Genomic DNA, 22712 nt, shown 5'->3' with positions numbered 1-22712 from the left:
ATTAACAGGAAAAGTTAAATGGGAGTCAATTTCTAGTTGGTTACCTGTTACCAGTTCAGTGCCAGAAACCAGATTCTTACTTGCATGAACGATGCCCCAGGACTTCAAATGTAGTAGGTTGTTTGAATCAAGGTAATGCATGTCCTCCTGTGTCGATGCACCATGCACATGTTTTATTTTGGAGTAGACCAGTGGTTCTCAACCTTTTTCTTTCCACTCACATACCACTTTAAGTAATTCCTATGCCATCGGTGCTCTGTGACGAGCAAGGGATTGCTTAAGGTGGTATGTGGGTGGAAAGAAAAAGTTTGAAAACGACTGTTTTAATCGTACTTAATTGACTCATTATGTGTACAGTTTCATAACTCCGAAGAAAATGGGCCAATGACAATTTTAGTCAAGTCAAATATTTCAGTACCAATTGGGTCTAGAGCAGTGATTCTCAACCTGCCCTTCCTACTCACATACCACCTTAAGCAATCCCTTACTAATCACAGAGCACCGATGGCATAGGGATTACTTAAAGTGGTATGTGAGTGGAAAGAAAAAAGTTGAGAACCACTGGGGGGGCGGACATAAAAAGAGGCGATGTGCAAATATGAACAATTCTAGTTCCTCTGTTTTGTTTTTGGAGCATCCACATGGATTTTACCTGGATTTTGTTCAAAGTTTCTTGGGTGATGTTTGTAGCAAGGTTTGAGAAGAAAAGGACAACTTTCACACTGAGAATAACTTACCATTTATGACAGCCAGAAGGGATACACTGAACAGCATTCCACCTCTTCAAAACAATGAGATTCAACTGTTTTCCTTGCTTACCATTGTACAGCTGCTCTGAAAACCTCAGTGCCAGATCCCGCTTGATCTTTCTCACTTCCTTGTCCATGGTGAAGGCCTCAATGTCCATATGAGCATGATATAGAATTGTCCCACCTGGGGTCTCATAGATACCTAACCATTTACCGAAAGAAGAAAAAGAAAAACAGCACAAAAAAAATTATTGTTGAGTGACAAAAATAATTACTTTTCTGACAGCAATAGAGTTGGGCATCATTCAATCCCAGCTTGCTCTAAAAGGCATCTGTAATTATCTGCTCACTGGGACTCACGCAGTCCACTTCACACCTTGCAGTGAAAATTTCCAGATTCCTTGTTCTATCTGCACTCATTCTGACTAAATGACAGGGTTTAAGCACTGATTCTCCTCAATGTATGCCCAGTGGCCTCCCTGAATGCCTGTAATTAAACAACTGCCAGTGAGCAGAGAGAAACTCAGCTGTGAAAATTAAGCTGTCACCAAGTCTTCAGCACACTGTCTCCCCTTCATCCGTTGAAAGGGAAAGCATTTGGAAAAATCTGATTAAGATGGAAAAATAAAGCTCTGACTTGCATCCCACCTTACGCAGATAGCAAGTGGATAAGGAAAATTGTTAAAATGCAAACAAAGTGAAAACAGAGAAATGCTGGAGGAACTCAGCAGGACTTGCAGCGTCCATAAGAGGTAAAGATATATAACTGACTTTTCAAGCCTGAGCCCTTCTTTAAGTTACAAATAAACAAAAACAAGCCTGTTTATCTTTTAACGTGGCGATTTAAGACAGAACACTTTATTTAGCCATTTTAATCCTCAAGTTTGATCAAATATTGTTCAGGTGTAAAAGTGCACTTTTTTCAGCAATTAGCTGCAATCAATTTCCATTTTTAAACATTTTACTTAGAAGTACAGATTTCAGAAATTATCAGAAGATGTCTTTTCCACATTTTCACCATTTATTAACTCGAAAGCTTCATTTACTTTTTGGGTTTTCAAATATTTTTCTAACAGGCTCAGAACCCACGGACATTAAAGCTGGAAAAAAAAGCAGCAACAATTTTGCTCCATCATTCAATAAGATCACGATCGAACCTTCATCTCAGCATTACCTTGTTTCCCTTAATATCAAAAGATCTACCCGTCCCTGCCTTGAATGTACAGAATGATTGATCTGCCATAGCTGTTTAAACTCTGCTTTTGCCAAGGATGGCTGCATTCTTCCACATTGTGCTCTCGCTGGATATTCCCACCCATTCATTAGTATTTTCCCCAGAAGTCCTTGAACATCTGATCCCTTTGGTTTCCTGCTCAACCTGAAAATGACACATTCATTTCTGTTCTGCTTACTATCTGTTTCTTCCTTTCTCTCATCCCTCTGTTTCCCTTCCTTTAGCTCCCCAGCCTCTTCCTCTTCCTTCCTTCTATCAGAGCTATCTTAGTCCTCTGCCCTCTTCTCCATTATTTCCTCCCCCTCCCATCTGTATTCATCTATTACCTGTTAGCCTCTATTCCTCCCCCTTTCTCTCCACCATACCCTACCCCAACCTTTTTACTCAGGTATTTACCTGATTTTCGGGGTCAGACCCAAAGCGTCAATTGAATTTTGATTTCCATGGGTGCTTCATGACCTACTGATATTCTCCAGCTCTATAGCATTACCATGATCCATTCTACCCTATTTTTCAACCTAGACTTTCTCTTTGACCTCTGCACTCCCAACACTTAGTTTTAAGCATTGTGTATAGTTACATTTAATTGTCACATCATACCTAGTACAGCAAGGGTTCTACTGTGAGCAGTTTCACAGGTTAACATACTGGGGAAGGACATGATTTATGGAATACAATCAAACAGCTCAAGTTGTTCAATGTGTCAGAAGTGAATCCTGCTGAACCATGTGATGCCCATTTTATATGAAGAACCAGTTCCTAATTATATGAAACTCCTCCCATTCTAGTCTTTGAGCCATGGATTCAACTGTCTCAGCAAATTGGCCTAGTGGTAATGTGTATATCTCCTGCCTGGTCCTTCAGTGTCCAAATCTCGCAACTTTCTTTGGGAATTAAATTTATAATTTTAGACATACAGCCTGGTAACAGGCCATTTCGGCCCATGAGTCTGCGCTGGCCAATAACACCCTATTAATCTACAACCCCCGGTACTTTCGAATGGTGGGAGGAAACTGCAGCCCCTGGGGAGAACATACCAGCTCCTTACAGACAGCGTGAGATTCAAACCCCAGCTCGAACACTGGTGCTGTAATGGTGTTATGCTAACTGCTTAGCCAACTGTGCTGAGCTGAGGTGTCACATCTTCTTGGGAATGGATGTGTTTTGCGTACAATTGGAGAAATTGTGCATCCACAGGCTTTAAGACATTTCCTTTCCCATAGCTATCAGGTTCCTGAAGGAACCCCACATCAGGGCTTTCATGTGGCTTTGCTTTGTGCTATTGATTGCATTTGTTCTTCTTTGTTTGGCCATAAGAATGTTAGAGTTGACCTGCTTGATGAAAAATCCCTCTCAATGTACCGGGTACGATGAGACAAATAAGCTTAAAGGATACCAAGTCTTTAGTTCAAGTTGACAGACTAGTGAATGGACCTCATTTATTGTGGTACATAACAAGCTGCTGTTCATTCAACAGTCCAAACTGGATCCTTTCCAACTATTATTTAGAACGGCAAGTTATTAAAATGTCTTTTCAAACAGGGGCCTCGTGGGGATTGAAAGGGGGTAGTTTCATAGTAACCAACATGGCAGAAACGTCATTTTCAGTCCATTACACAGAACATGTCAGCACAGTACAAGCCTTTCATTCCACGATGTTGTGCCAACCAATGTGAACCTACTCCACAACAATCTAAACCTTCTCGTCCTCACACCCATAACCCTCTATTGTTCTTACATCCATATCCCTACTGTACCAGCCTCCTCCACCACCCCCAGCAATGCATTCCAGGCACTCACCACTCTCTGCAAAAAAAAAAACTTGTCTCTAACATCTCCTCTAAACTTTCCTCCACTCACATTAAACTGATGTCCTCTAGTATTTGCTACTGTCACTGTGTTGGCTGTCCATCCCATCTAAGCCCTTCATAATCGTATATACATCTATTAAGTCACCTCTCATCCTTCATTGCTGCAAAGAGAAAACTCCAATTTGGTCAGCCTTGCTTCATGAGACATGAGTGCAATGCCAGGTTAAGGCTGCGCTTAAGACTAATACAATAGGGACATTCAAAAGACTCTGAAATTGGCACAAGAATGTAAGAAAATTGAAGGGTTATGACTGAGAGGGAGGAAAGTGCTATGCTCATTGTGATGTTTATATTGGTCGGCACAAGGCAGTGGGCCTAAGGGCCTGTATTATGCAGTAGTGACCTATACTTTTATTCTATCTTTAATCTCCACATCCAAAACATTTATTTTATGAAGGAATCCACCCCCTAATTTGGCTTTAATACACCATAAATTCAGAGTAAAAAAACCCTCATTTTTATAGTACAATTCACTCCCTTATCTAAAAGTATGCAACTAATAAATACTTATATAGACTAATCATTATTGTTAAGTAAGGACAGCCTCAATTAATTTGTGCATTGAATAACCAACAATAATTTGATCATTTATTTATGTGATTTTTACCTGAAAGACAATTATCCAATATACACCAACACATCTGTCTTTCCAAGTACATTCACGGGATGGGGCAGCCATTTGAAAGATGCTGTCCAGCATTCCCCCCCTTTACACTGATAAGTCGATCTATTTTTGTGTAGAGTCTCTGGAGTGGGGCTTGAAACCATAACTCAGGCAAGAATATTGCCATTCAAATCACTGCTATATACATTTTGAAATCAGGCACTCATTTTCTGAATGGAGTCATTTGGCCAAAGAGTACTTTCTATTTTTATTCAGCCTAAAATATTTAGTGAATTATGAAACAAATAGGAGATGGAGAGGGGAGATTTAAAGGCTTTCCTTACCTGCCATTTCATCGCAAACATGAGATGCTTTTAAAATCAGTTACGATAGAAATGGGAACAGATAGCAACTAGCCAGGAAGTAGATCAAGGACAAGTCAATTTACGCAGCATTTTCTTAAAATGCTGTGGTTGTCTTTGCAGAATGACTGTGAAAGTTAGGAATGAATGGAAAGAAATTGAAGGCAAACAGGAGAAAATATCAGCATTTGCTCCAACTCTTACTTGTTCTTGATTTACACACGCTTATTTTACTTACAATTTTCTTTAATTCACCTTTATCTTTAATTCATATTTATCTTTGATTCTGTTAATTGGAATGAATTAGCAACAATTGTTTTGGGGAATTTCAGTCAAATTTATCACATGTGCCTGTCAACAGAGCATAAACAATGAATATCCTATTAAAAAGCAGTTTTCTCTCCTATTGTATTGACTGATTCTGACATTTGTCTTATTGGTAGATGGGAAAAAAAAAGTCAGACAGCTTTAGAAGCTAGTAATTTTCCTGCATTTCAGTCTAAAGGCAGTGAATTCTTGTAGTCCATCAGGAAACAGAGGATGACACGTGTAAAAATTAAGTAATTGCTTGTCAGTACCAAGTCAAATAATCTGCTCACTTCATGTTGATAGGCACTCAGCTTTACTGAAGACTTGATGCACCACAGGTCCCTGATGTTTTCCTGTTGAGTAAGGATACAGCAAGGCACAAGAGCTACGAGAAGCTGTTTGTTTCAAACAATTTGTTTCCCCCCCCCCAAAAAAAATAAATCAGAGGATTCATTAGTCAGAAGGAGAATTCAATTTGCAGAAACAGCGACTAAACTAACTCTGATGCAGGGTCTTGAAGAGAAAGGACATTACTTATAACAAAACAACCCGTAGTTACGAACTGACAAGACGACCGGAAGTAGTATGGTGTCAACTTCTGGTTTGACCGTGGTTGATTCATAATTCTAATAAATAGTAATGACCAAAAATTGTTAAATTTTATTAGTATCGTGTCACCAACAGTCCCCACACTGGTTGTGCTGCCCTGCATTCCACCAACAGCCCGCCACCAGCCTCCACACCTATCCCACCACCCCACTCCCTCTTGACAGCCTGCCTACAGCCCCCACACTGATCTTGGTGGGGGCGGGGGGAGAGAAGAAGCAGCAGCAGTGTGCAACGCCGCTGTCAGGCTATGCTGCTCACGGCCTGGGAATAGCAGTGGGCAGGCGAGGTACCACCAAAGAGGGAGGGGGTAGTGAGGAGTGAGTGAAGGAGCCAGAGACAGATGGGGAAAGGAGTGAAAATGCAGGAGGGACATGGGATACTTGAACTGTAGCAATCTCTCCATCATCTTCTGTAAATATTAACTATTATGTAGTGACTTTTATTGTGTACAGTACTGTATCATTACCTGTAATATTATGTACTGTATTATTATGTTTAAGATGTTTTAGTGTACTGACACTAAATAAGGACCATATGTACCTGTTCTGACTTGCAAACAAATTCGAATTAACGACAGACCTAGGTAACGTAACAAGTTTTTAAACCCAGGGACTGTCTGTATTTTAAATCTGCATGTTTCCTTTTCCCTCAATCTCCAATAACCGTTCGTTAGATGAATATGCAGTAAATAATGAACATGACAACACCCCAATAGCCAAGTTTTCTCTTAAAAACAAAAAAATAAACAGCTGGAGCATTTGGTTTTAAAGTCTACTTCAGGACGGACTTCAGTTTATTCTTTGTTCTGGAGTCCAGCACCTGCTGTCTCTCATGACATTTTATTGTTCTGTACAGGGAATTTTCCTATTTTGGACATGATCAGTTTTGTGCATTAACAATCAAAAACAGTTCAAACAAATGAATTGCAATTGCATATTTGTCTAACATTCTTTTCTGATCTTAAAAAGCATTATGTCTGATGTACACCTGTAATCAACAGAGCATTAATGATTGAGTCACCTATTCAGTAATGTTGATTAAAGGAGTTAGTATTGGCCAGGAGATCAGGAAAATCTCTCCCACTTTTTGTTCAATAGATATGAGGGATCCTTTTTACATCTTTCCGAGCAAATAGGTGTGTCCTGGAATTCTACCTCATTCCAAAGAAGACACCTCTGATAATGCAGCCTCATCTAGGTGTAGTTCTGGAGACCGAGCTCAGATTTTTGAAATCAATCATCCAGAATAACTCATCTGTGACAAAATGTACTGTAATTCATGAACAATTTACTACCAGCCTAGCTACAAAATCTCAATTACTTTTGTCTGCAAAATAGTTTTAAACTCTAAATTTCAAATTTCTGATTCAATTTATGCACCGACTTTTCAAATTCAGCATGCATTTCTTGGAGATACAAGGAGAAAACTTTTCTTATCCATGGCCTCAAGATTTTTTCTCTCCTCAAATTAGTTCATCGATTTCAATTTCTACAAGTGGTGAATTTTTCTGCTGTTTTACTCTTGTCCCTTCTGTGTTACAGCATCAGCCCTTGTGCTATTTTCCCCAATTTCTACTAATTCATGACTAGGTTTTCACTCCAATTATTTCTTGTGTCCTGTATTTATTACTGTGGGACTTTCAGATATGAAGAACATCTGATTAATTTATTTCTAAACAGTAAAACACTCAAAAACAAAAATGCCCACAGAATTCAATAATGAAGAAACATCAATTTTCCTCCCCCAAAGGAATAATCAATGGAAAAGGAAAGCCACAGGTTTTAATGCTTGTGAACAGCTCCAAGGAGAGAGGAATCTACGAATGAGGTCAATCATGAAGGAGATGCAGGCGACCCATATGGCAATATTAAGACAGGTACAAAATGTAAAGATCCCTCTGCACAGAACAACAAAGGCTGCAATTCAGCTCCAGTTGTTGTATTTTTCTGTTCTTATGTGAAAGGTTCAGATGGCACCCAAAACTGAATATAAAGATCCAATGCCACTAATGTATTTGGAAAAAAATGGATAAAAGTAAAAAGCATGAAATAGAGGAAATGTGGGCAGAAATCACATCACGGGATAAGACCAACAAGTGACTTTAAAAAATGGATTACAAAAAAGTGCAGTTTTCACAAATATTTATAAAGGATGAACATGAATTAGAAAGTTAGACAGATGAATTCAATTTGAATGGATAACACTGGTAAAGCCACAATGGCCTTTTTCTGTGCTTTAATTCCTATGACTTCTGAACTGAAGTGTTAAATCAGGTAGAGGAGAATGAAGTTAAATACCACAATCACGCTAAATATTACGCTTTCACAGTTTTAGTTGGTGTTCAGGAGTATGGATCAGAATGGAGGAGCACTTGCTTTGACAGGGGCTTGATACTAAAAGGTTGTGGATACAAATCTGACTTGTGAATAGAAGGCTGCAAAAGCAAAGTGTTGGCAACTGCTTATCTGGCACACATATAAAATGAAATCTGACATTTTAAGGATCTTCTGCTCTCCTGTATTTACAAGAACTCAGAGAAAGAGTGACAGCACTTTATCTGTGGGTATAAGACAGCACCAGCTTGCTTGGCAACAGTGTATTTGCTGTTAATAATGATATTTTATTTAAGCCGACTTATTAACTTAATATACTTTACATGATACTTCAAATTCTAAACTAATCATTGTAGAACTATAAAACATGACAGCACAGAAACAGGCCCTTCTATTCCATTCCATAATATTATTCTACCTGGTCCCATTGATCTGCATCCTCCATCCCCCTCCAATCCCCATACCTATCCAAATTCTTCTTAAAAATTAAAATCGAGTCCACATTCACTACTTCAGCTAGCTCCACAACCCAACCACTCTGTGTGAAGAAGTTCCCCCTCATGTTTCCCTTAAACTTTTACTCTTTCACCTTTAACCCATGTCCTCTGGTTTGTATCTCACCTACCCTCAGGGGAAAAAACCTATCTACATTTACTCTATCTATCCCCATCATAATTTTAAATACCTCTATCAAATCTCCCCTCATTCTTTTACACTTCAGGGAATAAAGTCCTAACTTCCGTTGTAACTCAGTTCTTGAAGTCTGGGCAACATCTAAGTAAATCTTCTCTGCACTCTTTCTATCATATTGATATCTTTCCTGGAGTTAGGCAACTAAAATTGCACACAAAACTCCAAATTTGTCCTCACCAGTATCTTGTTCCATTTTACCATAACATCCCAACTCCTATGCAGGTACTCCCCGACATACGGCTGTGTTCTGTTCTTGGTAACTGGTCGTATCTCGGAATGGATGTACTTACCTTGTTAGTCGGTGTCCCAGGGTCTGTAGACTGGGCGTGGCCATCTTGGTTTTTGTGTGAGCGTGAGAGCCTTTGGTAGGCACATGCATGGTGGGTTAAGGTACAGGAGTTTGGCGGGTGCGTGCTTGAGAGTTAAATGCCCTAACAATATTGAATTTGTGCCCTTAACTCTCGTGCATGCGCCAATTGACCTCCAATACGTGAACTCACCGAGCATGCGTAAAACGAAGACTTGTGCATGTACACAGGAATCAAGATGGCCTCACCCAGCTGATGGATCCAGGATGCCGACTAACAAGGCAAGTACATTTTGGGTCTTACATGCCCTGTATCCTGTTACAGTTTGTCAAATACAACATAAACTGCATAAATTTATATATTTTTTAGTTATATTTAAAAAGTTTTGGTCACATGTGTGGATGGACGCAAGTTGCATTGGTCACAAATCGGGGAGTACCAATACTCAATACTTTGATTTATGAAGACCAATATGCCAAAAGCTCTCTTTACAACTCTATCCATCTGCTATGCCACTTTCAGGGAATTATGTATCAATATTCCCAGATCTGTTCTTCCACACTTCTCAGTACACTAACATTTACTGTGTTTGTCCTTTCCTGCTTGGTCCTTCCAAAATGCAACACTCACTTGTCTGCATTAAATTCCATCTCCCACTTTTCCAGATGGTCCAGATTCCTCTGCAAGCTATAGCCCCTTTCACACTTGCAAGTGATCTCAGGAATCAAATGCCAATCGGCCTTTAAAGTGCCAAGCAAGAAAGCAAATTCAGCTCAACGCAGGTGTCAGATGACGTCATCTCATGCTGGGGATTGATGGCCTCAACCAGATGTTGGCATTGCAATCAGGCAAGTGTGAAAGGGGTAATTGGATTGTGGGATTGAAATTACCCATGAGTGCAGGAAGAGTAAAATGAAGGTATAAACTTTGCCATGGGAAAGTCATAGTGGGGAGGATGGAGAGAGAGGAAATAAATAGCAATAAATAAATATAGGCCAGCACAACAACAACAGGAGCTGATGAGCTCATACTGTGTAGTACATAAAGCTTAATTATGTTATAATTAGGAATAATTAATTTTGTTCAAGTAGAGGACCATAATACATTAATCAGGATTTAGGCCTGGACCACCATCACCCGATGACAACCCTGGGGATGGCTCCTTGCAAGTGTGAAAGCGTTCAGTGTCCCAGTTAGGAGTGGTCAAGCGTGAAAAGCAAAACCCCCATTCCTATCCCAGGACACTGAATGGCCAATTTAGTGGGATGTAAGTGTGAAAGGGGGTGTTTGAAAGACTTCCTCACTGTCCACAACATCTCCAATCTTAATGTTATCTGCAAATTTGCTGATCCAATTGTTGAAACATTTAGAATATTTGAGTAATTCAGCTTTAGCAGACTGGAGTGGTTCAATGCAAATTTAAAATCACTCATCTCCTTGCTCAAAACAGTTTTATTTTTAATTTATTAAATTGTCCTCTTGGACATGGGTAGAATAGGATTTTGCCCTTGATGGGATCATTCAGAAGCACTTTTCAACTGCAATAAGCTTATTTTGACAAATCAGTTACAGAAATATATTCAAAGTAAACATTTGGAGAAGGGAGTTGAGTAATTGGAGGATGGTCAAGAGGATAGATAAATGGTCAAATGATCAGGTTCTGCACTTCTTTAAAGTGTTGTGAACTGCATGAAAAAAACCTTGATAACAAAAAATAGCAGAAGGGAAGAAAGAGAAAAAAAAGGAACTGAAACTGAATTCCTGAAAATCTATCAGATGTGCTTAAACTGAATGTATTAGACTTTCAATGAAGAAATATTTTAATTCAGTTAACATTTCAGGTCAATGGCCATTTATCACATTGATTGCAAATAATTTAATGTTGCTCTTGCTCATTGCAGGGAATTATAGAAGTCAATGATTTAATTTCTACCATAACCTGTAACTGTTATCTTTTGAAAATGTGCTATTTATTTTCCCCCTGATCATGATGGACATAAAACAGCACTTATAACAGATTTGAAACAAATAACTGTTATTTTCAATAGTCTTTGAAACAACAGAATCTCTCTCTGCACACATCTTGCATTTGTCAATGAACAATATCGAATAAAAGGCCCATCCTTTCTTTGATAATGCAAACAGTATGTATTCCTTGATCTATTCTCTAAAATGCACTGCTCAAATTTTAAAATGAGATGCAGGGACAAAGCCTTTTAATTGGGGCTTTTGTTTGACTTGCACATAATGAAAGAATTCTACAGCTTGAGGTGTTAATACTAATTTTTGGATCCGTTCACACTTTCTTCTAATCAGGCAAGAATAGACAAAGTACACAAAAAAAAATGAATAAAAAATATCTGCTCTAAATGTCATGCCTGTGTAAACAAAAGCATAGGTGATTAAAATGTTAATAAACATAGACAAAGAACACAGAAGCTCATTTATGACATTGTCATTCAGTTGTGAATAGGCAAACAATCATAAAAAGACTTCAATGGAACTGTTTACACAAACCCCATTAGCTACTAACAAAGGCGAGCCATCAACAGCTTCACCTGGACTTCTCAATTTTCCTCAAGTTACGTGGACACTCCAGCATTTTACAACCCACTGATTCACATTTCCAGTTTACTCAACATCAAAGTTGGCAACAAATTAAGAAATGGCACAAGGATACCACAAAAATGTCAACTCCTACCACAAATTACAGCAAATTCTAAATGGCTTCTGTGACAGATTATGTTGTGTTTTATATTGTATATACATATACAAACGAGCCTGCAGCTGACGTGGACATTTTACCCCCTCCATAAATCTTCGTCCGCGAAGCCAAGCCAAAGACATATATTTTAAAGGAGATAAATTGTGGCAGGTTTTTTAGTGTTAGTCACATACAAACATTTCAGAACAGATCTCATTTAAAATACTGGAGCTCTGCTGAAGCCAGACAGTCCGGCTCCGAGTGCTTTTTGCAAAAGCTTGGGGGATTGCCTAGAGAGACTTCAGAAATGGATTGTTGTTTTGAAAAGCAATAATGAAAGAACTCAGAGGATTAGGTCCGGAGCTGCAGTCTGTCTGAATGCAGGTTGCTGTTCTAAGAGGGTCATGTGGTTTTGCAAGCAGAGAGAGTCACAAAGAGAAAGAGAGAATTCAGTTCAACAGTTTTACAGTTCAGCAGCAGCTGGGTCTGGAACAGGACAAACTGGCAAGTTTGCGGAAAACCCCCATTTTGAAGACAGGTTGTGAGTTTTTAAGTTCAGCCTGGTCAAAGCCCTTGTGGTCCGTACAAGAGGAGAGGTCTGGCTGCCTAATGTTTCACTTGAAATAAGGGAAATAAAAAGGCACTCTGTGGTGACCTGAAAGAAAGAGGGCATCATTTGGAAAACCCTGATGGGGCAAGATACTGATAATCATGGCTGATCAGAAGGAATCAGTGAACAACAAATCTCTCTCTGAAAATCGACAAAAACCTTTCTGAGCGGTGACCATTTACCTTTCAAGCACCAAAGCCTGGTAAACTTCATAAATGTTAAATTCTGTGCACAGTATAAGAATTGCCTGCAACCAGTAAACTTGGAGGAGTAAGTTAATAGTGATAAGTTAAAGTGTGATTCTGTTTTCATGTTTAAAGATAATTAAAAGTAACTTTTGTTTAAGTAACCATTTGTCTTGATGAATATCTATTGTTGCAAGGTTTTGTGACATTGAACAAAATAGTCAACAGTTAAAACTTTGGTGAAATGCACATGCTGTAATTTACTGAAATCGATGCAAGAGGGCAGGAAGACATATCAGACATTGCCAGAAGCTTTAAATAAGTCTTTTCCAAAAAATCTTGTACCTATCATGTCTCTCCTGAAGCCAATTTTTGGCTAGTGCTTGGTGTAGTGAATACCATACCAATGTCATCAAAGAACATTACAGCAAAGTACAGGCCCTTTGGCCCACAATGTTGTGCTGACCTATATAAAACATACTCAACAATCTAAACTTCCCCCTCCTTACACTCATAATGCTCTTTTTCTTGTATCAATGTGCCTGTCCAAGAGTCTAAATATCCCTCCATCAGTCTCCATCATCACCCTTGGCAATGCATTTCAGGTAACCACTACTCGGTTTAAAAAAAATTTAATCCTGTTGTCTCCCTTAAACTTTCCTCCTTATACAGATGTCCTCTAGTATTTGTTTCTGTTGCCCTGGGAAAAAAATGTGCTAGTTATCCATTCTATCTATGCCTCTCATAATCATGTAGACCTCTATTAAGTCACCTCTCATCCATCTTCACTCCAAAGAGAAAAACCCCAGTTCTTTTAAAAGTTGCTTTACAAGATATTCTCCAATCCAGGCAATAGCTTGGTAAACCACCATTGTACCATTTCTAAAGATTCCACATCCTTCCTGTAATGAGGCAACCAGAACTGAACACAATATTTCAAGTGTGGTGTTACCAGGGTTTTATAGAGCTGCAACATTACCTCTTGACTCTTGAACTCAATCCCCTGACTAATGAAGGCCAGCATACCATAAGCCTTCTTATCTACCCTATCAACCTGCACAGTAATCTTGAGAGATGTATGGATTTGGACTGCAAGATCCCTCTGTTTTTCCACACAGAATCCTGCCATTAACCAGAGACTCCACCTTCCAAGTATGAGCTTCCAAAATTAATCACTTCACACTTACTCGGATTGAACTCCATCTGCCAGCTCTCCGGCCAACTCTGCATCTTGCCTATATCCTGTTGTAACCTACAGCAATCTTATCCACTATCCACAACACCTCTAACATTTGTATCATCTGCAACTTACTGACCCATCCTTCTAATTCTTAGATCATCTAGGTCTCAGAACAGATCCCAGCAGAATTCCACTTGTCACTGACCAGACATAATACGTTCCATCTCCTACTACCATCTGCTTTCTGCAGGAAAGCCTGATTCCAAATCCACAAAACCAAGGTTCCATAGATCACATAACTCATGACTGTATGATTGTATAACTCATAACTCATGATTGTATGAATCTACCATGGGGGACCTTGTTAAATGCCTTGCTAAAATCCATCATCAATTTCTTTTGTTACTGCCTCAAAAAATCTCAATTAGGTTTGTGAGACATGACCTGCCTTTCACAAAGCCATGCTGACTATTTGTAAACAGACTATGCTTCTCTAAATGCTCGTAAATCCTGTCCCTAAGAATCTTCTCCAATAGTTTGAACACCACTGACTTAAGACTCATTGGACTATAATTCCCAGTGAACATGGAAACTACATTTGCCATTTTCCAATCCTCTGGTACTTCCCCATGGCCAGGGACAATACAAAGATCATTGCCAGCGTCCTAGCCAACTTTATCCTCGCTTCCTTTAGTAACCTGGTGTATATCTCATCTGGTCCAAGGGACTTATTAAGAAGATCCTGCATGTCCTCTTTCTTAATCTCAACACATAAGCTTCTTCTATACTGACCTCACATTGTCCAAGATCCCCCTCTCTGTTGAACATTGAAGCAAAGTATTCATCTAGGGCCTCCCCTACCTTTTCTGCCTCCAGGCACATGTTGCCTCATTTATCCTTAAATGGCTCTACCTTCATTTAGCTCAACCTTCAGTTCTTTACGTATACATAGAACACCTTTGGGTTTTCCTTAATTCTACTTGCCAAGCATTACCCCTCCATAAATCTTCGTCCGCGAAGCCAAGCCAAAGAGAGAAGACTTGCCAAGCCTTTCTCTTGCCCCTTCTAGCTCTCCCAAGTACTTTCTCCTGTTCCTTTTTTGGCTACTATATAATTCTCATGAGTCCTTCTTGTCTTTTGTTTCCTAAACCTTATGTATTCTCCCTTCTTTCTTTCTTTTAAATATTGTCTCATTTTTTTGTCAACCATGGTTCCCTTATCCTACCATCCTTTTTCTGTCTCAATGGAGCAAACCTATCCAGAACATGTGGTCTCTAAACATCCTCCACATTACTTCTGTGCTTTACTCTGGGAACATCTATCCCAAATTACTCTCCCCAGTTAATCCCATCCCCATTTAAACATTTTACCATTTTGCCTTCTCCTATGCTAAAGGTCAGGGAATTGTGGTCACTCTCACTGAAATGCTCAACCACTGAGGTTTGTCACCTGACCAGGTTCATTACCCAGTACCAGATCCAGTGTGACCTCTCCTCCAGACTTGTCCACATATTGTGCCAGGAATTCTTCTTGGACACTCCTAACAAATTCTGCCCCATCTCTTTCAGGAAGGAGGTCCCAGTTAATATTAGGGTTGAAGTCTCCTAATTACAATGAGCCAATTATTTTTGTACCTTTTCACAACCTGCCTACTTATCTACTCGTTAACATCCTGAGGGCATTTTGGGGACCTATAGACTACTCCCTTCCTTCTGCTGACTTTCACCCACTCTGACTCAGTAGATAATCTCTCCACAATATCCTCCCTTTTTGGAGAAGTGATACTATCCATGATTGGTAATGCTACCCCACCCCCCAATTATCCTTATCTTTGTCTGCATTTAGCCATTTGGGCTAGGGACAGAGATGACTATACTTTTAGGAGCACCTGTTTTGAAATGACCAGGGATATGTTAACTCTATAGGAACGAAGGAATTTTTTTTGAATCAGACTCCAAAATTTAATGCTATATTGAGACTGGTCAGAGATCTGAAATTCCCTCAGTTTATTAATCCTAAACTGCAAATGCACACATCATCTTATGGGTGGGAGTGGGGACTGCTTCTGATAGGGTAAAACTGAGGTGATCAAGGTGGGATAAGGTGTAAACAAATCTTATCTAGATCCTCAGAGTTTGACAGCTCCATATGTTTATACATAAACTCCTGCCTTCAGGCAAAACCACATACATATGTTGAAACTTTAATGCACAGTTTGCAATGTTCTTTGTTGCACCCTTTAATGAAATTAAAGCCTATCATAGCCATCTCAAGCCTTTTCCTATGTAGTTTGTTATATTTAATTTTAAAATTTCTGGTTTCCGATCAGCTAATATTCAGTTTTTATTCTTTTTCTTTGCTGTATTCAATTCAATTCCTCCACATATGCTATGACCTACATTGCCCCTGCTGGATGGAAGCTTTTAGACACATCCACAGGTTTTCTGTCCCTTCTTAACTTTGTCAAAACAATTTGGGTGGAGCTATGAACCTTTCCTCAATTGCCTTCTGTGGACTGAACATTTTCCAATCACGATTCTGCAGCAACAATTTGATTGTAACTATTTCTTCCAATCATGCCCTCATTTCTCCCATTGTCATGAATGCCAAGATATTGAGCCTTTACTTTTCCCATGGCCCAGTTTGCTATTCTTGCATGATCTGGTCCTTTCTCTTTTAATTTTAACGTTCTGCTCACCAAAACCCTACCTTGCATTGTTTAGTTTAAATCCTTATTTCTTTCCTTGTTCAATTTATTAGGATACATGTCCCAGCTTAATTTAAGTGAAGCCAGCACCAGTTTACCCATATTTCCTCTCCTTGAACTTCTGACTAAATTTATCACTTTACACAACTTTGCCTTTGCCAGTGAACATTCATCCCACCAGTCCACTTACATCCTCCAGAGGTTCACCTCAATCTTCTTCACTCTTCAATGTACATCTGTTTTATACGTTCACACTTTAAAGAGCGCTGTGTACATCCCAATCCAAATCATCAATATGCAGCTGGAAAGGCAGTGGTTTAAGTAGTGACCTTTGGGAACACAACCACTGATCAAGCTCAGCTTCCTCAAAATGCCAATTTCATATTCATACTCCCAAAGCTGCTTTTCCACCACGTTTCTTCTTTGTTATCATTTATTATGCAAAATTTAATCAAACACCCTTTGAAAGTATCTGTACATGACATCAACTGCATTGCCTTCATCAACCCTCTGTTAGTTGACCAAAAAGACTTTGCCCACTTAAAAGGACCCAACCTTTCTTTATTCAGTTTTCTTTATTTCTCCTAGCTCATTGGCAAGAATGTTTCACATCTCTCCTCAGTTCTCTACCTTTTATTTAAAACCATGGTTTTATTATTCTCTCTAATGATAACAGTTTGGGTTTACAAACTGTTCCACTGCTTGTTCTACAATTAATGAACATACCAAGGCATGTAAATTATCCCATTAGGTTTTAGGAAGCTTTGAGAGACAGTTAATTATGGTTTTCACAGATGGTATTGATTTCTATTTAGCACTGATTACTAGTTAAATTAATACTCCAAGCCCTGAAGTACAATCAGCTGTTCTTGTTTAATTATTGAGCCCAACGAGCAGAATTCCCCATTCGACTTGTGTTACTTGGAAGAATACCTCTTTACCAAGTTCAGAGTAATTTCACAATTATATTTTAAAAAGGGACAAGGAAACTTAAAAGGCAATCACTTCACAATGTTGAGCACTGTACCCAATAGTACAGATTACTTCTAGTGAGTGCCCAGTGAATATTATAGCAACTTGTGTTATACAGCACCAAGGCACTTCACTGGAGCATTATTGAACAAATCAAACACTGACCCACTTCATTTGCCAGGTTCGATTGGATAGCTTAGATATCTAGAGAGGCTTTTAAGAGCTACATAAACTTAGAAAACTAATGCAAAAGTTGGTCATTTAACTCATTGTGCCTGTTAAAGACAAAAGCGCCCGAGCTCCTCAGCTGACTCCCTATACATTCTGTAACCCTGCAGGTAGAGGCATTTCACAGACATTTGAATACAGTTTCAACATGATGTGAGTATTGGCCTCAACCACCAATTGCCAGGTTCCAGACACTGCTGCCCTCGAGCTGCAAACATTTTGGTCTTCTCTCTCTCAATACCAAATACTTCATATCTAGGTCTCCTGGTTTATGTCCCCTTTGTTATAGGGAATAGCCATATCACTCAAATTTATTTATCTCAATTAAATCTCCACTGAACTTCTTGTTCCCAAACAATATACAAATATTTTAAATTTTCACAAAAAGATTCATTTAAACCTGTCGCAAATAGGCAAAGCCCAAACCACAACCACCAATGAGCGTCCCTACATCTTTATCCTGCCAGCTCTCAGGTCCAAAATATCTCAAGAGTACATCAAACACATGATGCCAAGAAATCCACAAGCAAGATAGCAGCATTAGCAGCAGGTTAATCAAGGCGCAGAGGGAGAAAGCTACACAGGAACAATAGCAAGTAAAAGTAAAGCAGGCACATGGCAGTGTGGCCATTGTGAGGGCAGCCAGTATGTGAGTGGCTCAGTGAAGGGGTGAGAATGTGAGGTTTTGGTTTATGAGGCTCCAGAGAGTAGAGGTTGAGGAGAAGATGCAGGAGTTGAGGAAAGTAAAGGACAGGTCTTTATAGTTTTTTTCCCCATTTCATAGATAGTGGGAATGACAGCAAGGGCAGGGATATGCTCCACTTGTGGAATGTGGATAGTCACGGAAGCCAACACTCTCCCTGATGACTTCATTTGCGAGAAGAGCATCCAACTGTAGCTCCAAATTAGGGAATTAGGGCTGGAGTTGGATAAACTCCAGATCATTCAGGAAGCTGAGGAGGTGACAGACAGGAGTTACAGGGACACTATCACCCATAGGAGGCAGGAGGAAGGTAGCTGGGTGACAGTCAGGAGAGGGAAAGGTAACAGGCAGTCAGTGCACAGCATCCCTGTGGGCGTTCCCCTCATTAACAAGTCAACTAGATACTCTGAATACTGTTGGGGGAGGTGGTCCTGAGATATCTCAGATCAAATTCACGTCATTCTAAGGAGGGAGGGTGGGCAGTCAGATGTCATGATCCATGATGGGACCAATGACATGAGTAGGAAGGATGAGGATGTCCTGTTAAGAAAGTTCAGGGAGTTAAGCACTAGGTTGAAGGACAGGACCTCCAAGGTTGTGATCTCAGGATTGCTTCCTGTGCCATGTGCTAGAGAGGTTAGAAAAGTAGAACAAGGAAGCTTAAATAGATAGTACAAGAGTGAGGGCTTCAGGTTTCTAGATCATTGGGCTCTCTTCCAGGGAATGTGGAGCCTGTTTCGATGGGACAGTTTGCATCTGTAATGGAGTGGGACTAATATCCTTGCAGGAAGGTCTGCAAGTGCTGCTCCAGAGGGTTTAAACTAGATTTGCAAGGGGATGGGAACCAGAGCAGAGAGTGGAGTGGAGGAGGAAAAAGATGATGTGAAGACTGCAAGTAAAGTCAGAAATCAAAGGGTTGTACATGGTGGAAATTTTCTCAGGTGCAGCTATGTCAATGCAAGGGGTATTGTAGGAAAGGCAGACAAGTTTAGATTGTGGATTTGCATGTGGAATTATGACATTGTAGCCATTAGTGAAACTTGGTTGGAGGAAGGGCAGGACTGGCAGCTCAATGTTCTGGGGTTCTGTTGTTTCAGACACAATAGAGTGGGTTGGATGAAAGGGAGAGGAGTGGTATTGCTCGTCAGGGAAAATATCACAGCTGTGTTCAGACAGGACAGACTAGAGGGATTGTCTACTGAGGGTATAAGGATGGAGCTGAGAAACGGTAAAGGTATGACCATACACATTGACAACGAGAATTGGAGAAGCAAATCTGTACAGAGATACCAGACAGATGCAGGAAACAATGATGTGATAGTAGGGAATTTTAACTTTCCACATATTGACTAGATGGCTTGGAGTTTGTCAAACATTTTCAAGTAAGTTTTCTAAATCAATATATAGAGTTAACAATGTGAGAGAATACAATACTGGATCTCCTATTAGGGAATGAGACAGGACAGGTGACAGAAGTATGCGTAGGGGAAATATTTTGGGTACAGTGATCATAATGCCATTCGTTTCAAGTTAATTATGGAGAAAAATAGGTCTGGGTCTCTGGTTGAAATTCTAAACTGGAGAAAGGCCAATTTTGAGGAAATGATAAAGGATCTAGAATGCATTGATTGGGATAAGTTTTTTTAATGCAAGAGTATGTGAGATAAATGGACAACCTTCAAAGGTGAAATTTTGAGAGTACAGAGTCTGTATGTTCTTGTCAGGATCAAAGGCAAAGTTAAAAAGCCACAGGGTTTTCGAGGAATATGGGGATCTGATTACAAATAAGAGAGAGGTATACGCAACAAGGAGCAAATGAGGTTCTTGAGGAGTGTAAAAATGCAAGAAGAACCTCAAAGTCAGGAAGGTTAAAAAAAGACATGAGGTTGCTTTGCAGATAATGTGAAGGAAAATCCTAAATGTTTCTCCAGGTATATTAAGAGCCAACGGATAATAAAGTACAAAATTGGTCTCATTGAAAATCAGAGTAGTCGGTTATATATGGAACCATAAGAGATGGAGGAGATCATAAATGATTTTTTTGCATCATTATTTACTCAGGAAACTGGTATAGAGTCAAGGAAAGTACGGAAAACAAGCAGTGAGGTCATGAAACTTACAGATGAAAGAGGAGGAAGTACTTGCTGTCTTAAAGCAAATTAGGGTGGATAAATCCCCAGGGCCTGGCAAGATATTCCCTCAGACCTTGAGACAGGCTAGTCTAGAAATTGCAGAGGCCCTGGCAGAATTATTTAAAATGTCCTTAGCTACAGGCCAGGTGCTGGAGGATTAGAGGGTAACTCATGTTGTTCTGTTGTTTAAAAAAGGCTCCAAAAGTAATCCAGGCTAGTGAGCCTAACGTCAGTAGTACATAAGTTACTGGAAGGTGTCCTATGAGACTGATTAGGGATAGTCAGCCTGGCTGTGTGTGTGGAAGGTCATGTTTAACCTTTCTTATAGAGTTGAAGAAGGAGTCTGGGGATATTGTTTAAATGGACTTTAGTAAGGCCTTTGACAAGGTTCCACATGGTAGGTTAGTCAGGAAGTTAGAGACGCTAGGTATTCCTGGTGAAGAATTGAACTGGATTTGACATTGACTGGATGGGAGAAGCCAGAGAGTGGTAGTAGATGACTGCTTCTCAGACTGTAGGCCTGTGACTAGTGGTGTGCCTCAGAGATTGGTGCTGGGACCATTGTTGTTTGTTATCTATATCAATGATCTGGATAACATGGTAAATTGGATCAGCAAGATTGGAGGTGTTGTGGACAGCAGATAAGGGTTTCAAAGTTTGCAGAAGGATCTGGACCAAGCTGGAAAATGGGCTGAAAAATGGCAGATGAAAATGTAATGCAGACAAGTGTTAGATGTTGCATTTTGGAAGGAAAGACCAAGATAGGGCATTAATGGCACATGGTAGGGCTCTGAAAAGTGTGGTAGAACAGAGGGGTCTAAGAATACAGATACATAATTTCCTGAAAGTGGCATCTCAGGTGGATAGGTTTGTTACAAGAGCTTTTGACATATTGGGCATCATAAATCTAAGTATTGAGTATAGGAGATGGGATGTTATGATAGAGTTGTACAAGACATAGTTGAGGTCATATTTGGAGTATTGTGTGCAGTTTTGGTCACCTAACTATAGGAAAGACTTTAATAAAATTGAAAGTATGCAGGGATGTTGCTGGAACTTCAGGAACTGAGTTACAAAGGGAGGTTAAACAGGTTAGGAGCTTATTCCCTGGAGCATAAAAGAATGAGGGGAGGTTTAAGAGAGGTGTACAAAATTATGAAAGGTATAGATTGAGTAAAAACAAGTAGGCTTTTTTCACTGAGGTTAGGTGAGATACAAACCAAACCTCACTGAAAAAAGATTAGGTTTGGGCAAAAGGGGAAAAGTTCAGGGAAAACATTAGGGGAAATTCTTCACGCAGAGAATGGTGGGAGTGCGGAATGATTTACCAGTTGAAGTGGTGAATATGGGCTCATTTTTCACATAAGAAAATTTTGTATCGATACATGGATGGGAGGGGTATGGTGAACTATGGACCAGGTGAAGGTCATTGGGATTAGGCTGAATAATAATTTGGCACTGATTAGAAGGGCCTATTTTCTGTGCTCTAACGTCCTATGGTTCTGTGTTATTTTTTTCCTTGAAACAAAAGTTTACAGTAGAACCACAAAAATGTTGAAATAATTCTAAACAACTCTAAAGTCATCATTTCAAACATATATAAAAAAAATTGGGATTAAACTCCATTTCCTTTCTTCCAGATCACCACCCCTTCCTTCTCTGTTCAAAGAACTACCTTCTTCCCCTATAACCTCGACTTTCTTCTCTTTTGCCCTCCCACCCATATCCACCTCTTGCCTGTTGGCCTGTGCTCCTCCCCCTCCCCCTTCTTCCCTCCTCTCTTCCTCCACCTTTTTATGCAGTCACCATCCTACTTCTCACTCATACCTTGACAAAGGTCTCTGGTCCGAAATGTTGGGTCTATCCCTTTGCTTTCTATGACTGCTGTGTTTCTCCAGCATCTTTGTGGATTACAAAGGGTTAAAATGTTCATAAAATTTAAATGGCAATGCTCTCTCAGCTTTGTGGGAATCAAGATACAAGTAATCTCTTCTGATTAAAACAAGATGCTGATTGAATTTAAATCATCTGTTGTGAAAAAATATTTCTCACTTTTGTTATTCTGGCCACTGGATGCAAAATCTGTTGATTAAATTTCAATTGACGTAAAGCTTTCCAAATCCTTATAGATATAAATTTTAAAATTAGACATACAGCACTTTTGGCCCATGAGCCAGTGCCGCCTAATTACACCCAGTTGACCTACAATCCAGGTATGC

General features: G+C 39.6%; 1 protein-coding gene across 5 annotated transcripts in view; it reads right to left on the bottom strand.

Moving 5' to 3' along the window:
- Positions 1–22712, bottom strand: part of ass1 (argininosuccinate synthase 1) — a 191196-nt gene that overhangs the window by 20267 nt on the left and 148217 nt on the right. For all 5 annotated transcript variants that reach the window (XM_069886007.1, XM_069885978.1, XM_069885970.1 and 2 more), the window contains one exon: positions 820–951. In XM_069886007.1, the coding sequence (XP_069742108.1) occupies positions 820–951 (132 nt within the window). The remainder of the gene's footprint in view (positions 1–819; positions 952–22712) is intronic.

This window comes from Narcine bancroftii, chromosome 1 (assembly GCF_036971445.1).
Source record: "Narcine bancroftii isolate sNarBan1 chromosome 1, sNarBan1.hap1, whole genome shotgun sequence".
In the NCBI taxonomy this organism is placed as follows: Eukaryota; Metazoa; Chordata; class Chondrichthyes; order Torpediniformes; family Narcinidae; genus Narcine; species Narcine bancroftii.
The sequence above is the reverse complement of the archived record's forward strand: the minus strand, read 5'-3'. Positions and strand labels throughout refer to the sequence as shown.